The following is a 19,222-nucleotide window of genomic DNA, read 5'->3' as shown; positions in this document are numbered from 1 at the left end:
AATAAAATAATATAATATAATATATACTATTTAACTTTTTAACGTCGGTATATCTCTTTGAACCAGTCAAACGATCAAATTTTTCAAAACTCAAAACATGAAACTTCTATATCTTTGAGTTTTCTACGTCATATCCAAATCTCAAATCATTTGAACTTCACATGAAAATGATATGTCATTATTTACCATTTTGCCCTTAAAATTAATTCATTATTTTTCAACTTATCTACGAAAATGACATCAAAATAAATTGAATTTTTTTTCAACTTATTTACCAAAATACCATCAAAGCTATTTTATCAGTGTTTAGTCTCGGGGTCTCACATTTCTCCCCCACTTAAAAGATTGCGTCCTCGAAATCTCAAACATCTCTATATACATAACATTGGCAAACATATAATACGTCACCAGTTATAGTACATATCAAAACTAAAATCAGTAAACGGATCAGTATATATTGAATACAATGGAACGGTTGGAATAGCATCGAATAAATGCGGATATGACTCTCGCATCTTGCTTTCCAACTCTCATGTCGATTCCTCTACACCATGTCGTGTCCATTGTACTCGAACAAGCGGAATCGATTTATTACGCAATACTTTCTCCTTCCGATCCATAATGCAAACAGGTTGTTCAACATAGGAAAGAGAAGGATCAAGTTCAACCTCATCAGGTGCAAGTACATGCGATGGATCTGGTGCATATTTTCTCAACATAGAAACATGAAATACATCATGAATGGCAGATAAAGCTGCCGGCAATGCCAACCGATAAGCAAGATCCCCAACTCGATCAAGGATCTCATACGGACCAACATATCGAGGAGACAATTTCCCTCGCATGCCAAATCAAACAGTGCCTCTAAAGGGAGATATTTTCAAAAACACTTCGTCACCTTTCTGGAATTCCAAGGGTCGTCTTCGTCTATTCGCATAACTCGTTTGACGATCCTAAGCAGCTTTCATCCGCTGTCGAATTAACTGAACCTTATCATTCATTTCCTGTATCATTTCAGGTCCAGTCAATTGCTTTTTACCAATTTCATCCCAGAATAACGGTGATCTACATCGTCTCTCGTATAAGGCTTCAAACGGTGCCATACCAATGCTCGTTTGAAAGCTATTATTATAAGAAAATTCAACCAATGGTAAGGCATCTTGCCATCCAATTCTGAAGTCCATCACAACCGCACGTAACATATCCTCTAACGTTTGAATCGTACGCTCAGTTTGGCCATCAGTTTGAGGATGATAAGCAGTACTCATAGCCAAACGCGTACCCATCGCTTCCTGAAAACTACCCCAGAATTTAGAAGCAAACCTGGGATCACGATCAGATACAATTGAGACTGGCACACCGTGCAGTCTCACAACATTCTCAATGTATAAACGGGCCATTCTCTTATAAGGATAAGTCCGTTCATACGGAATGAAATGGGCAGATTTCGAAAGCCGATCAATAATAACCCAAATAGCATCACAGCCCTTGGGCGAACGAGGTAAATGAGTCACAAAATCCATAGCAATATGTTCCCAATTCCACTTTGGGATTTCAAGACTATGGAGTAATCCTCCAGGTTTCATTCTCTCGGCTTTCACTTGCTGGCAGACAAGACATTTCGAAATAAACTCAGCAATGTCCTTCTTCATACGTCTCCACCAAAATTGGGGTCTCAATGTCAAATACATCTTTCGACCTCCAGGGTGAATACTGTATTTGCTACAATGTGCTTCTCGAAGAAGGGCAGATTTCAAATCAGAATTATCAGGAACTACCAGCCGACCATTAAGTCGTAAAGAACCATCAGAAGAAATCTGAAATCCAGACTGATGTCCTGTAGATACAAGTTCTTTCGACTTTTGGATCTGAGCATCGCTTCGTTGGGCCTTTCGTATTTTCGATATCAAGTTCGGCTCAATTTGCAATGCTGAGACAGTGACAGAATTCCAATTCGAGTGAAAAGTCCAACCAGAAGTATATATATTCTCATGTACCTTGGCGACACTAACAGAAGCTAAAACAGAATCATGAACTTTCCGACTAAGGGCATCCGCAGTAACATTCACCGATCCCGGGTGATATTGAATCTCACAATCAAAGTCCTTCAAGAGATCCATCCATCTGCATTGCTTAATATTCAAATCAGATTGAGAAAAGAGATATTTCAGACTCTTGTGATCTGAATAAATAACAAACTTTTCTCCATACAAATAATGGCGCCAAATCTTCAGAGCAAATACAATGGCAGCCAATTCAAGATTATGAACAGGATAATGAGTTTCATGAGATTTCAATTGACGAGACGCATAAGCAATCACTTTGCCATGTTGCATCAGAACACAGCCCAAACCTTTACCAGATGCATCTGTACACACCACAAATCCTCCGGTACCTGAGGGAATAATAAGCACAGGTGCTGTGGTCAATCTCGTCTTCAATTCAAGAAAACTAGCTTCACATTCATCTGACCAAATGAATCGCTGATTCTTCTGTGTCAGTTGAGTAATAGGTTTAGCTATTTTCGAAAACCCGTCAATGAAACGACGATAATAACCAGCCAAACCCATGAAGCTACGTATCTCAGGAACATTCGTAGGTCTAGGCCAGTTCAATACGGCTTCAACCTTAGCAGGATCAACAGATATGCCCTGTCTCGAAATGACGTGGCCTAAAAATACCACTTTATCCATCCAGAATTCGCATTTGGACAATTTAGCATATAAATGGCCATTGCGAAGAGTTTGGAGTACCAGTCTCAGATGTTCAGCATGCTCCTTTTTCGATTTCGAATAAACAAGAATATCATCGATAAATACAATAACGAATCGGTCAAGATAATCTCGAAAGACACGATTCATTAGGTCCATGAAGACAGCAGGAGCATTCGTGAGACCGAAAGGCATAACCAAGAACTCATAGTGGCCATACCTGGTACGAAAAGCAGTCTTAGGCACATCTTCGTCTCGAACTCGTACTTGATGATACCCAGAACGAAGATCAATCTTAGAGTATACCGAAGTACCCTGAAGCTGATCAAATAAATCATCAATACGAGGAAGTGGATACTTGTTTTTCACAGTAGCCCGATTCAACTGCCTATAATCGATACACATTCGCATAGTACCATCTTTCTTTCGAACAAATAAAACTGGAGCTCCCCAAGGTGATACACTCGGTCGAATATATCCCTTATCGAGAAGATCCTGTATTTGTTCTTTCAATTCTTTCAATTCCAATGGTGTCATGCGATAAGGAGCTTTAGAAATAGGTGCAGTCCCCGGCACAAGATCAATACTAAACTCAACTTCTCGATGAGGAGGAAAATCAGGAATCTCATCGGGAAATACATCCGGGAATTCTTTCGCAACAGGAATATCAGATAAAAATGGCTCCTTCTTCGAAATATCAATAGCGTAGATAAGATAACCCTCATCTCCGCTAAACAAAAGTCGAGACATTTCCAACGAGGATACCAATGGAATTTTGGCTTGGGAACCTTGCCATAAAAATTCCACTTGGGTCCATCAACAGGTCGAAATCGAACCACTCCATGAAAACAATCAACAGTAGCTCGATTTGTCGTCAAGATATCCATGCCAACAATACAATCAAAGTCGTGCATTGGGAGGACAATCAAATTCAAGAACATCACATTATCCTCATATATCAATACACAATTATGCACAACTTGCTCAGACAAAATAATCTTCCCTGCTGGCGTGGCTATCGACAAAGTATCGTACAACGGGGTACACTCAATATCGTGAGATGCAACAAATGCATGAGATATGAATGAATGAGATGCTCCTGTATCAAATAAAACACGTGCAGGATAATCGCAAAGCGTGCAAATACCTGCAATCACACCACCAGGAGCTTCTTTCGCCTGATCCTCGGTCATAGCATACACTCGAACTTGAGGAGGGACTTGGGCACTCTGACCACTCGGTCCTCGATATCGTGGAACATTCGACTGCTGAAAAGAGGGAACAGGAACAGTAGGTCTCATCATGCTGGGGCCACCTCTAAATCCTGGCTGGGGTTGGGCAGAAGTCGTACCCCTATTCGGACATACACGAGAGAAATGGCCTTCCTGTCCACAATGATAACAAGTACCAAACATACCTCGACACTGCTCGATAGTATGTTTGCCTCCACAGTAACTACAATAAGGAGCAATTACGGGACTCCCTCTCTGGGATCCACTCGAACTCGAAGAAGACGAAGAAACAGAACCAGTCTTCTTGAACTTCTTACCCCTTGGACGCAATGCAGGCTGCTGAGCTGACACTGGTGGTGGAGGAGTATACTGTGGACCTCCTCGCCTGAGTCCAGCCTCAGCTGCCTTGGCTCGTTCAACTGCCTCTGCGTAGCTGGTAGGCAATCCAGAAACAACAAAAGTATATAAAGCAGGATGTAAACCATTTACAAACCTATTATATTTTGCCTTCGCATTCCCAGCTACGTGATGTGCATACTTCAACAGAGTAGAAAATTTAGAAGCATATTTCGCAACAGTCATCGTTCCCTGCTGCAGACTATTAAATTCATTCTCTTGGGCAGTATAATAAGAAGGAGGGGAATACTGCTCTAAAAACTGGGCCTTGAAGACATCCCATGTGACTTCAATCCCGGCCTCTTTCAATCCAAACCCAGCGGCTTCCCACCAAGATTTAGCTCGATCTTTCAGCTGATACAAAGCACGTTTCAGTCTCCGAGCCTTCGAATATTCAACGATATTAAACAAGTGCTCGATATCTTTCAACCAGGCCTCTGCTCTTTTTGCACTCTCAGTGCCAAAGAACCTCGGTGGTTTCAAATCCTGGAATCGAGCCATTACTACATCCATGGACAACCCTTCAAATTGTCCAACTATTCTCTCAGTACTGCTACTCGCAGTTTCATTTGTGGGATCCATCTACAAATCAACAGATGAATATCACATTTCATATCAATTTCACATCATCACCATCTCATCNCACCAAGATTTAGCTCGATCTTTCAGCTGATACAAAGCAAGTTTCAGTCTCCGAGCCTTGGAATATTCAACGATATTAAACAAGTGCTCGATATCTTTCAACCAGGCCTCTGCTCTTTTTGCACTCTCAGTGCCAAAGAACCTCGGTGGTTTCAAATCCTGGAATAGAGCCATTACTACATCCATGGACAACCCTTCAATTGGTCCAACTATTCTCTCAGTACTGTTGCTCGCAGGTTCATTTGTGGGATTCATCTACAAATCAAAAGATGAAGATCACATTTCATATCAATTTCACATCTTCACCATCTCATCTCATCAATCTCAGCAGATACTTACTCAAATCAAATCAAGTAAGAGCAAGTAATACAAATAATTCAAACAAAAACGCACAATTCATTTGTGCCTATTCTAGTGTACCCATGACTCATTCTAGCATTCCCAGCTATGCTCTGATACCACTCTGCGTGGGGCCCTTAGCTCCTAATCGTTATTACAATGCAATTTGATTAGGGTTAATTAATTACAGCGGAAAACAGGTTTAAAATTTCTTTACAATGAGCCCAAAATATAATTTGAATACTAAAAATAGTATTTCATCTCACATCATAAAATCTGCCCACACATGATCAATACAACTCATACAACAATAAATCAGATCCTCGGGACATGCCCCGGTATAGAGATACATATATATACTGGGAAAACATAAACCTCAGCTCAAACTGTGACTCCCTCCAGAAGTATCATCTCCGGTCTCCTGATATCCTGGAGTACCTGTCATTGTCCACATACAAAGACAACAACAGCCCTCGTCTGGGGTGAGCAAAGCTCAGTCTGAAGCAACCACAATATATACCACAGATATCTAAACAATGATATATGATATGCAATGCATGTATGTCGTGGAGGTATCAGGTCAAATGCCCATCCACTGATCACATGTCAGAGTCAATCGAATCGCTATCAAATCAATGCTCGAGCTGGCACACCGGCCTCAATCAGGGATAATCGTATGATAGCGTCGACAAAGCGCCATCAAATCCCAAATCTCAATCAATCATCGGGGCCACAAATGACTATGCTTTAAGGGTCATGTAATACCAAACATAGCATTGTGTTCACAAACCCCAGAATCAAATCAAATCATATCAGGGTATCCAAGGATCATAGCTCAACGTGCATGTCATGTATGCCACATCAACTCAACAAATATGGCATATAGACATGTATCTCAATCCAATCAATCAAACATATATCATATAATACAGATACATGTCGTATGTTACCTGGTCGCAACATACCTCAATTCTTCGTTCCAGTCGATGTAGCTTTAAGATTTCAGTATAGAAACTCTATCTACATCAATAACACATTCTTTTCAATCAATAATATCATTCAATATCAACAATAGAAGTTTCAAATATCTTTTGAAACTTTAAAATTCAAATCATAGCATAATTCAATTCCGACTTCAAAACTTAGCTTCTTGTCGGTTATTCTACCGCATATATTTATCAGAATTAATAATAACTGACAAATAATTCTCCAATCTCAATCCAATGATTAAAATTCTCTAATTATAATAAATTAGGAATAATTCAAAATAACATCACTATAATCATCTCTTTTTCGTTAAAATCATACACTATTCAACAATCTTCAATTTCTGTATGATTTAACAATCTATTGGATTTATTCCAAAAATCGACGAATTTCAAACATCACCAAAATGATAAAATTTATACATCAAATCGAAGACCTCGTGTCAACGATCTCAGAACTGAAGTCGGTTCGTTGATTGGATATACCGATAACTCGCACGATCGAAAACAAAATAAAAACCTATTTCTCTCCTCTCTCTCCCCTTACCTCTCTGTTCGCCTCTTCTGTTTGTGGTGATTCATTCCCCCGCCTCATTTTTCTTTTTTTTTTTTTAATTTTTTTTTTATTTTTTTAATATTATATTATATTATATTATTTTATTTTTTTTTATTTAAATAATATATTATAATATAATATATACTATTTAACTTTTTAACGTCGGTATATCTCTTTGGACAAGTCAAACGATCAAATTTTTCAAAACTCAAAACATGAAACTTCTATATCTTTGAGTTTTCTACGTCATATCCAAATCTCAAATCATTTTAACTTCACATGAAAATGATATGTCACTATTTACCATTTTGCCCTTAAAATTAATTCATTATTTTTCAACTTATCTACGAAAATGACATCAAAATAAATTGAATTTTTTTTCAACTTATTTACCAAAATACCATCAAAGATATTTTATCAGTGTTTAGTCTCCGAGTCTCACAAATTACGTTTCGGTATTTGATTAGCTTGGCAGTATCTGAAAATTTATAAATGTGTCTTATGGATGTTGTTACAGCCTACTTATATGGATCACTTGATAGTAATATATATATGAAAATCCCTGAAGGATTTAAGATGCCTGAAGCACAAAGTTCAAAACCCAGAGAATGTTATTCTGTGAAATTACTAAGATCATTATATGGGTTGAAGCAATCCGGCAGACTGTGGTATAATTGGCTAAGTGATCACTTGATGAAAAAGGGATATGTAAATAATTCAATATGCCCTTGTGTTTTCATTAAGAAAACAACATCCGGATGCGTAATTATTGCTGTATATGTTGATGATTTAAAAATCATTGGAACGAATAAGGAAATTCAAGAAGTTGTGTCATACTTGAAAGAAGAATTTGAAATGAAGGATCTTGGAAAAACCAAGTATTGTCTGGGTTTACAAATTGAACAAAAAGAATGTAGAATATTTGTTCACCAGACAAATTATACAGAAAAGATCCTTAAACGTTTTAATATGGACAAATCAAATCCTTTAAGTACTCCAATGGTTGTTAGATCATTAAACATAGAAAATGATCCATTCCGTCCATGTGAAGATGATGAAGATATTCTTGGTCCAGAAGTACCATATCTAAGTGCTATCGGTGCCCTTATGTATCTTACAAATTGTACAAGGCCTGATATATCTTTTGCCGTAAATTTATTGGCAAGATTTAGCACATATCCAACAAAGAGACATTGGAACGGAATTAAACATATATTCCGTTATCTACGAGGAATGACAGACTTGGGACTTTTGTATTCAAAAGATGATAATCCAAGTATAATTGGTTATGCCGATGCTGGATACTGATCTGATCCACACAAGACACGTTCTCAAACTGGATATGTATTTACTCGTGGAGGCATTGCAATTTCTTGGCGTTCACAGAAACAAACACTTGTAACAACTTCATCAAATCATGCCGTGATTATTGCACTACATGAAGCAAGCCGTGAATGTGTGTGGTTAAAATCAATGACTCAACATATCCAAATCTCATGCGGATTATCATTCGACGAGAAGCCAGTGATACTATATGAAGATAATGCTGCATGTGTTGCTCAGATGAAAGAAGGATACATAAAAGGCGACAGAACTAAACATATTCCTCCTAAGTTCTTCGCATTCACCAAGGAGCTTGAGAAGAATAAATGTATTGATGTTCGTCACATTCAATCAAGTGAAAACTCATCAGATCTCTTCACAAAGGCACTTCCTACGACAATATTCAGAAAGCACATATATAATATTGGGATGCGCAATCTACGAAATTTGTGAAGAATTGTTCGTGTCAACATGAGGGGGAGTTTACGTGACTGCACTCTTTTTCCCTTACTATGGTTTTTATCCCAATGGGTTTTTCCTAGTAAGGTTTTTAACGAGGCAGTATAAAAACACGTAATGTATACAATCATTATGATCATCATCACAAGGGGGAGTGTTGAAAAATTATTTAAAAATGTGAAAAATATTTGTGTTGAAAATGTGAATGTTGAATGTTGAAAATTAGGTAAAATTAGGTGTTGAATATTGAAAATTAGTGTGTGATGATGTAGGTAATGATGTATTTTATTTTTGGATTATTTGTAAAAATTTTCTATAAATAGATCTCTCATTTGTGAAGAAAATCACAATTGAGTTGAGAGAAAAATATTATAAAGTGTGTAGTATGATAATTTTAAGAGTTTGAGATTTTTACTTTTTACCGTAAATTTTTACTTTTTCACAACACAATGATTGTTTTAAAGTCTAAATAATGTAAATAAACCTAATTATTCATATTTAGCTTTCCGCGGACAAATTGAATTGTTTCTCATCAAACTCCCTTTGAATTTTTTTTTTAAATCAGACATATTTGTATGAGATCTTTTATCTGATACACATGTTAGATTTTAATTATGTAATAAATAAAAAAAAATTTAGGAAATCATAAATTTTTGATAAAGAATCAATCAGGCATGTCATTTTTTTACAACACTACTAAAAAATGGACATGACTCTCAAAAATCACAAAAACCCAAAAGAAGCAAGGACATGTGCTACTTGATTAGCCAATCTATTCAATGTTGCACTAAACAGTTGGTAGCGAGAGAAGAAATTTGATGAATCTCAGAAATGATAGGTGCTTCAACCGCAAAAGGAGATAAATTAAGAATGGACTTCACTGAATTGCTGCCATCTACTTCAATGATAAGATGAGTCCAGCCAAAACTCGAAGCCACAAAAAGGCCTTCTCTAATAGCGAATAATTCCGCAAGATGAACTATAAAAGGCACCCGGAAGGCTGGTTGCTCGAGCAAACAAGGTAACACCTTGATCATTTCGTACCATTACGCCTACTCCGAAATGATGTTGCCCGAAACAACTGTTGCATCAACATTAATCTTTAAAGTGCCGAGAGGAGGAGCACACCATCTCAACAAAGGAGGTTGATGGGGATGCAATGATTTCTGGCACAATCACAAAATGCTAGCGCGATGCTTTCTATTTCTTTCCTTGAAAAACAAAATGATTACGATCTAACGACGACAAGCTCCATGAGATCATTGCAAAAGTGCCCTATGTGCCAAAGTTCAACAAAAGATTGACCTTTAAATTTGGAAATCTCTGGCCATATAGATGATTCTGACCACACCTCTTGCGCCAAGCCACAACGCCAAAAAACATGAAAGCTATGCTTCGGAAAAGATCGGCATCTAAGACAAATGTTATCCACTTTGATACCCCTTAAACGTAAATGAAAATGAGCTGGAAGAATTTCGTGAATGGCCTTCCACACAAAAATCTTGATCTTGCTTTGGATATTCAAATGCCAAAGATGGGAAAAAATTTTGCATTGCCTTCTGAAATACCACTGCCACTATCCAGGCATTGTAGCGTGATTGGTTCTGGGGAAGATGTTATAGCCCAACTGGGCCAGCAAGAAACTAGAAGAGTGAAAATTTTTGGCTTTGAAAAGGCGAGTGAGGAGAGAGTCGCCAGCATTGTTTGGCAAGGAGAGGTTGATTGAGGTCTTTAAATCCCATTCCTCCCTTAGATTTTGGTAAACATAATTTCAATGATTTAAGCCAGTAGATACACACAAAGGTTATGTGAGATTTTAAAGACAGACATAGTATGAAAACAAAGTACTTTTCCAAGCCTGAATTTTATTCCATCAAAAAGCCAACGTCCAAATAAGTTTCTGTGCTAGGGGTCTTCGTCAAGGCCGCTTTCACCCTATTTATTTCTGCTTTGTTCTGAGGGTCTATAATAAATAATTTCAAAGCAGAAGTTCCATGCAACATGACATTCTTAGTGAGACGAATTCCCTTAAAATTTATGATTTGTAACTTGCAGTAATTCGAATTAACTGTTATTTGTTTGTATTAATAAAACCTTATTACAGACTTTTCATTTGCGGCAGAAAATCTTACTTACGTTCCACAGCTCATGTGATAATAAATGTAATTTATAAAATAATGTTCGAGAAAAGTTGTACAATAAATCACGATATCTGCGTAAAAGAACAAAGAAACTTTCTCATGCCAACACGAATCACATTTCGATATGCTTATAGCCATTGGGTATATGGATTGAAATACCATGTACATATAAACAATGGATTCAAGAACAATTCCAGCCCTTGTCGAACATGAATTCGGACTTAATTTTATGTATTAATTATAAATTAAAGAGTTGTATTTGGATCCATGAATATTAAATCAAGCATAAATCTTAGACAAAAGTGTCGGGCATTGGATATATAACTATGTAGGCTTATCAGGTCGATTTTTCTCTTGCATTGCTAACAGCAATGGCTAAGTTTATCGATACCTGAAGAATAAAACCATTGTCAAGCATATGTTAACCGGGATATTTAATTATTTTGTCAAATAACATCCCCAATGGTATATATACTTAATAGTTTATCATATCCGGAAATTGCAATCAAACGAAAAAATCGATGCCATCAAGACTCCAAATTGATTACCAATAAAAGACAACAGATTTTTCAACATATTTATTTTAGAAAGAAAGCCAGCCTAAGGACATTTGTGCAGCTTTCAGTTAAGAAACAGCGTTTTTAGTGCATTCCATTGAAAGAAATGTGATAAAAGAGCGCCAAATTCACCAGATATCAGGGCGGAGCTCGCCTGTTGCAGGAGGCATCCATTTTCCAGAGTTGTAGACACTTTCACCCACTTTCCAACCTGGTACATCTTTCATGATTCTGGCCTCTTCCTCAAGATACTTCTTCCATTCATCGACGAATCTGAAATAAAAAAAAACAAGAAGTGACAGTCAGACCAGCACACAAAAAGTAAAATCATATTCAAGGCTGGTATGAAGAAACGCAAGGATCACCTTTCATCTTCTTCAGCTTGAAGTATTGGCAGTATAGCCCTTCGTGCCGCATATTTTTCTTCTTTCAATTCCCTGTATGGAGAAACCTTTCAGCTCTATTTCATTTTCATATCATGGAAACTAATTAATTGGACATATTTCCTTTATAACCACCTAAAAATACTAGAATATAAGGATTAGTGTAACCAAGAAGGAGATACAGAAACAAGACCATACTGTTCTCTTAATAATACAGTGGCAGTAGCAACTTCCTAATAATCACATACCAATGGCTGCAAATAAGCCAGAGAACTAGATATTGATAACAAATTTCATTGTTGACACAGGTTTTCAAGAATTTATAACTTATTGAAGATCTTAGATAAGATAATGAGGATATTTGTTTTAAGTTTAAACTTTAAACTTAGAGTAGATAAATTGGATATTGTAGGGATATGCACTTAGGTTTTTCTTTATATATATTCCATATTATTTCATGTATGTTCAAGTTCTTAATGATGAAGGAGAAATCTCTTCCTCACACAGATTTTACACAAAACTACATGGTATTAGTTGTTCCAAAATAAACCCTAGCCGCCGCCAGGACAAAATACAGCCATATGGCTTCGTCGTCGGATTCTAACAAACAACCATCGGCTCCGCCGCATCCAACCACTCCCGATCTCTCGCCGCTTCAATCCATTACGTGCCACAAACTCAATGGCCAAAATTACCTGCATTGGTCCCAGTCCGTCACGATGTTTATATGCGGCAAGGGAAAGGAAGATCTCATATCTGGCTCCTCCAAACGACCGACCACTATTGATGGAAAATTCAAATCCTGGAACGCCGAGAATAGCATGCTTTTGTCTTGGCTTATCAATTCCATGGTCCTAGATATTGGAGAAAATTTCCTCTTCTATTCTAGTACCAAAGAAATATGGGATGCAGTCCGGGATACATACTCTGCCTGTGACAACACTTCTGAATTATTCAACATGGAAGGCTGCCTTCATGACGTCCGCCAAGGTGAGGATACGGTCACAACTTATTTCACTGCCCTCACCAAACTCTGGATTTGTTCGAATCACACGACTGGAAATGTGCAACGGATGAAACAAAAATCAGGGAGATTGTGGAAACCAAACGTGTAATCAAGTTCCTTCTCAGACTTGATCCATCTCTCGATGAAGTTCATGGGCCACGTCTTGGCCACTAAACCGCTGCCAGGACTCCGTGCAGCTTTCTCCGAGGACCGCCATGAGGAAAGTTACGGAAAGTTGATGTTGGGCTCTTCCCGTCCCCTACCAGTGATGCTTCAGCTCTGGCGCCCACTCGACAATTTTTCCCCTCCAGTCCCTATGGTGGTGCGCGCCATTCAACGCATTCTGCATCCACAAACAGTCAGCACGTGCGGAGTGGTCGCCTATGGTGTGACAAGTGCAAGAAACCAAGCCATACCTTGGACACGTGTTGGTGCATTCACGGCAAACCGGCAGATAGGAAACCAAATAGGGAACGTCGTGCTAATTCCGCTACTGTCGATGTTGCTTCTCCTGTCTCGCAGCAACCTTTCACCCAACAACAGCTTGATGCCCTTCATCGTCTGTTCGGCCAGATTTCTGCTCAAAATTCTGCACCAAATGCAGCACACCAAGGTGATTTTCCCCTTGCATTTTCCTCGAATCGGGATTTGTCTTCTACATGGATTGTTGACTCGGGCGCCTTTGATCATATGACGGGTAGTCTTTCAATTTTTAGCTCTTACAAGCCGTGTGGGAGCTCTCTTTCTGTACAAATTGCTAATGGTTCTAGTTCAAAGATCTTGGGTGTTGGTTCTGTACAACTTTCCCGTGATATTTGCTTACAATCTGTGCTCTTCGTCCCTTATCTTACTGTTAATTTACTGTCTGTTAACAAGATTAATGCCGACCTCCACTGCACTACTGAATTCCCTGTTGATTATTGTCTTTTTTCCGGAAAAGGCATCGGGGAAGACGATTGGCAGTGCTGAACTGAGAGCTGGCTTGTTTCTATTCCCAACGGAGCTCACTCCAAGACTGGCCCACTGAGTGTTCCAAGACCGTCTTTTCCAATTTCCTGTTATGGTTTCAATTCCAATAAAGAAAGTGATATTCTTTTATGGCACTGTAGACTAGGTCATCCGAACTCTTTGTATATAGCAAAGTTGTTTCCATTCCTATCCAGTAATAATAAATCGTGTTTACTTTAATGTGATTTTTGTCAAGTTTCCAAACACACATGTAACACTTTCAAACCACAAACGCCCTTCTCACTCATCCACAATGACACTTGGGGTCCATCAAAAATAAAAAATGTGACACGACTCGTTGGTACCTTTTCTTTGTGGATGATCATACTCGCGTATCGTAGGTTTTCCTCATGAAAAACAAGTCTGAAACAACTTACCTTCTCGAACTTACCCGCTCTCTTCTGTTCACATACAGAGTTCCTCGCCATTCTTAGGGTGATGTTGCACTTACTGCCACTTACCTAATTAATGTATTTCTTCTTGTGTCCTCAACTACAAAACCCCTATCGAGGTTCTTCTTGAGCACTTTCCTCAAACACATCTCCTAAACTTTGTTCCTCTCAAAATCGTTGGGTGGTCTGCCTTCGTCTATATTCATTCTCAATATCGTGGGAAACTCGATCCGCGAGCCATCAAATGCATTTTTCTAAGGTACTCGCCCAACCAGAAGGGCTACAAATGTTATTCACCGATCACCAAAAAGTTTTATCACTATCTTGATGTCACCTTATTCGAAAACGAACCTTCGTACCCCACTTTCTCCATTCAGGGGGTAACAACAATGAAGCTCTAAATTGGGATCCCAATTTATTGGTCGACCCAATCAATGTCAATCCAGAACCTAACCACCAATCAACTTCCCCAAACACACCACTCAAGGTTTATTTAAGAAGGAAGGTCATCCAAATAGAAAGACAACAAAAAGCAGCACCAAATCAACCACTCCAAGACTCTTCTACAAGGCCAGTTCCCAATGAAAAAGACCAAGGTACTGCTGAACTTGACAATAATTCTCCCATAATTGATAATTGCGACACTTTAAGAAAGGGAACTAAGACATGTACTCAACACCCGATATGTAACATTGTCTCATTTAAATCATTATCTCATGCATATCGTGTTTTTGTGTCCATTTTAGATCAAGTACAAGTTTCAGGTTCAATTGAGGATCCACTCAAGAATCCTAATTGGAAGGTTGCCGCCTTTGATGAGGTCAAAGCACTAGAAAAGAACAACAAATGACAGATTACAGAACTTTCCTCAAGGAACGAACTGTTGGGTGCAAATGGATTTTCACAGTGAAGTACTAGGCTGATGGAAGCATTGAACGATAAAAAGTATGACTTGTTGCGAAGGGATACACTCAGTCTTATGGAATTGATTACCAAGAGATCTTTGCTCCTGTAACAAGACACAACACCGTCAGGGTACTCCTATCAATTGTCGTCAATCTTGACCGGCTTCTATTCCAACTGGATTTTAAAAATGCATTCCTTAATGGAAAACTGGAGGAAGAGGTATACGTGAATATTCCCTCAGGGTTTGTCACAAAAGCAGTGAAACACAAAGTGTGCAAGTTGAAAAAGTCTCTATATGGTCTTAAACAGTCACCTCGATCCTGGTTTCATCGGTTTACAAATATGTTGAGTGTTGACTAAAGAAAAGTATTTACAGTGTCAAGCAGGTCACACGTTATTTGTTAAGCACATCGAGGTAATGACCACTGCTCTCATTGTCCACGTTGATGACATTGTTCTCAAAGAAGATAATGAACCAGAAATGGCTTGCATAAAAGGTGTCCTCTCAAGGGAGTTTGAAATGAAAGATCTGGGAAATCTTACATATTTTTTGGGGATGGAAGTGGCTAAATCATCTCATGGGATTTCAATCTTGCAAAGAAAGTATGTTCTAGATCTCCTGAGAGAGACTGCAATTATAAGGTGCAAACCAGTTGACACTCCAATGGATCCAAATGTGAAAATGGGGATGAATCAGGATCAAGTACTCGTTGACAAAAGAAGATACCAACGATTGGATGGAAAACTGATCTACCTATCACACACTCGACCTGTGACATTGGATACATCGTGAGTGTTGTCAGTCAATTCATGACTAAACCTACTGAAGAACACATGGAGGCTGTATACCAAGTGCTGAGATAATTGAAAGGAACATCTGGAAAAGGCTGCTCTTTAGAAAGCCTGCAATCAGAAATGTTACGAGTCTACAGTGATGCCGATTGGGCAGATTGTCCTATTGACAAACGCTCTACATCTGGATAATGTTAATTTGTATGGGGTAATCTAGTGACATGTAGAAGTAAGAAACAACATGTTGTGGCCCAAAGCAGCGTAGAAGCAGAATTTAGAGCTTTGTCCAATGGAATTTGAGAAGGCATGTGGCTTAAAATACAGCTCAATGAATTGAAGATAGGAAATAGTCATCCAATTGAGATGATGTGTGACAACCAAGCGACCTTAAAGATTGCTAAAAATCATGTTCACCATGACCGAACCAAGCATGTGGGAATCGACAGACACTTCATAAGTGAAAAGGTTGAGAAGAGAATAGTTGATCTCCACTATGTTCTTTCACACGTGCAGCTGGCAGATATTTTGATAAAGGCACTCCATCGACCGCACTTTGAAGAATTGAAGACCGAGCTTGGCATGACAGACATATACCGCCAAGGTTGAGCGGACGTGTTGAAGATCTTTGATAAGATAATTAGGATATTAGTTTTAAGTTTAAACTTTAAACTTAGAGTAGATAAATTGGATATTGTAGGAATATGCAGTCACGTTTTTCTTCATATATATTTCATATTGTTTCATGTAAGTTCAAGTTGATAGTGAAGAAGAATTCTCTTATACAGATTTTACACCAAACTACATAATTCAACATCTTTATGTGAATATGTAGTCCATGTCGGCATGTCCATGTCAATTAAGATCATGGTTTATGCAAAGACAGAGAAATGAGTCAATGCTTGAAAATTGCCTCGTTGCATATGGATCGTGTGGCTCTTAATCGGTATCGATGGCTGTCTTTTTGCAACAAATGGCAAAGGAAAAACAGAATATCACAAAATATAATCCACGAGAGCACATAAAAAAGAAGCAGGAAGGGAATATAAGTATGATGGGGGTTTGGAGGGATATAAGGCTAAATTTTCTGCTCTTAAACTCAGGCTAGGAACAAGAGAAGGTTTTCTCTTGTAGAGAGCAAAGTCTCTGTGATCAATTCTTCAATGTTTATGAACCAGGGGCTTCAGACATTGAAGAAGCGGATTCTATGCTTCAATAAAGGATGCTTTAGCAAGTTACTCCAGATGAATTTCCAGCTTACTCAAGCTAGGATGAAACTAATGGTGAATGACATGAGTTACAAGAAGAGATGTTAAATTATAATCATATCATCAAATATCAGCAACCAATGAGTTATGCAGTAAACTTGATGATTGGTTCCACGGCTATTTCCAATTCTTGAACTCATCAATTCAGTTGCATATGGTATTGCCTTAACTGAGTCGGCTCAAAAACATCCATCTTTCCTTTTCCTCTACTCAAGCCCTTCTTTGAGGATTCCAATATACAGCACCAAAACAGTCCACTTCAATGACAGCATACCATGAGTTCATTTATTAGGTGATACGAAACAATACTTTCGGTTTTTTAGTTTTAGATTTTACGACTTTTGTCATTCGCAAAATATATGGTGATTTATAATGATTAATATTCATACTAAAGTATTACAAAATATTTACACAAGCACATACACAAAAAATAGATATATGCATGCAAACAGGTATATATCCTTCTGGTTGTATCCTAGTTTTATGAAAATTGTCACATCTCAAATTCGTATCATGTCGTATCCTTATTAGTAGACCATAGCTAGCAGAGTACTAGAGCAAGCAAATAGTTGTCCAAGTATGGACTGTGGACATAAATGCAACTAATAGTTCTCCCTTTCCTCCCCAAAACTCTGAAATTTATTGAGTGTGAACCACACTAAGGCTCGATGAATTCAGGATTTCGTCAAGCCTAGCATCATTATCAAACAAAAGAAAACACCACAGATATTAGACCATATCCCCACCCTCATATACCCAGATCTACAAATGAATCAAACACATAAGATATAGCATACCAAGTGAAAAAAAATTTCATTCAGTCAAAATGCAGAGAATTTTGAAGTTAACATAATAATTAGCAAAAGATAAAATTTTATAAAAACAAAACTGATAAATGGATAATACGAAGTCCCTGGAGCCTTTCTCGCATATTAAAAATCAAACACCATTCAGTCCCCTCATTACTTAACATACTTACCAGATAATAGTTTGATGATTTAAAAAAATATATTTAAAGCAAATTGAAAAGGCCATAAAAAAAAATTACACCTTTCTATTACTAGGTGAAATTTGATCACCATAGCAAGCAAGCGAGCTTCTCCAATCAAATAACAAAACACTGTGCTATATTAGAAGCTCGTGATAAATAACAAAAACTCTCAAATCACACGCGTGACAAACTGAAAAAATCACTTGATAATATCAAAATTTACCTGCGGATCTTGTTGCCTTTACCGACCTGGTACATACCCCAAGAGAAAGCACCAAAAGTGGCGAGGAAAATGGCCATTGCGCTAGGACCTTTGCTGGGGATCCGCCGAGCAAATCGGACCGGTGCGAACCCTCCCGGAGGCGGACCGTCCTGAAGTAAAGGCATATCCTTCACGCTCGCCATCCCAGCTTTCTTTCTTATCATCGCCTCTGTCATCTTGCCGCTTCGGTTTTCCCTACGAATTCCCACTCTTCAAAACTATTATATTATATGTACAGTCAGGTAATTCAGAAATCGAGCAGAAGTGGGAGGGTTTCTCTGCAATGGACTCCCTTCGATTGTCTACAGTTTCCACTTATGCTGATGTAAGGGTAACATAGGTTTTATTTTTTCATTTTTTATATTACGTCAACGATTTAATTTATTAATGTAAAATGTTAATTTTAATGTTGTATATATTCGTGTGTGTAATCAATTTTAGTTTTTTCTCCTCAAAATCATGTAATTAAATAATTAATATCTTTGGTAAAATTTATAATTATGTCATCAATCAAATATGTATATCTGGAACCAATAAAATTGGTAAGACAAAATAGATTTGAGAAGTTCTGAGCATTTATTTTTAATTTTCTTTTGTTGAAGGGACAATTAATACTAATATGTGTATCATTGAGATTAATGTTTGAGTGCATATATTATTGTTTTTAAATGTTTTATTACATCTTTCCCAATTACATCAATTGTATTTCTTTTTTTGTTATCCTAATTCTATACTAAGTTCCTAAGTTTAGTTGTGTTTCTAAGAATAAAATAAAAAAACAATATGTTTGTGAAATTTGATTTTTCATTAATATTCTTAATCTGTGTGAAAAAGTCGTCGAACTTGTACATCTGAGACGGAGGAAAATGTGATGT

At 37.7% G+C, this 19,222-nt stretch overlaps 1 protein-coding gene across 1 annotated transcript; it reads right to left on the bottom strand.

Moving 5' to 3' along the window:
* Positions 1–11,307: 11,307 nt before the first annotated feature.
* Positions 11,308–18,672, bottom strand: LOC140984417 (NADH dehydrogenase [ubiquinone] 1 alpha subcomplex subunit 13-B). The gene is made up of 3 exons (XM_073451818.1): positions 18,309–18,672; positions 11,708–11,779; positions 11,308–11,615 (listed from the first exon to the last, which is right to left on the bottom strand). The coding sequence occupies exons 1-3, from the start codon at positions 18,521–18,523 to the stop codon at positions 11,471–11,473; spliced, it is 432 nt and encodes a 143-aa protein (XP_073307919.1). The 5' UTR covers positions 18,524–18,672; the 3' UTR covers positions 11,308–11,470.
* Between the last annotated feature and the right edge of the window lie 550 nt (positions 18,673–19,222).

The sequence above is a fragment of the Primulina huaijiensis genome, chromosome 9 (genome assembly GCF_012295235.1).
Source record: "Primulina huaijiensis isolate GDHJ02 chromosome 9, ASM1229523v2, whole genome shotgun sequence".
Taxonomy (NCBI): domain Eukaryota; kingdom Viridiplantae; phylum Streptophyta; class Magnoliopsida; order Lamiales; family Gesneriaceae; genus Primulina; species Primulina huaijiensis.
The sequence above is the reverse complement of the archived record's forward strand: the minus strand, read 5'-3'. Positions and strand labels throughout refer to the sequence as shown.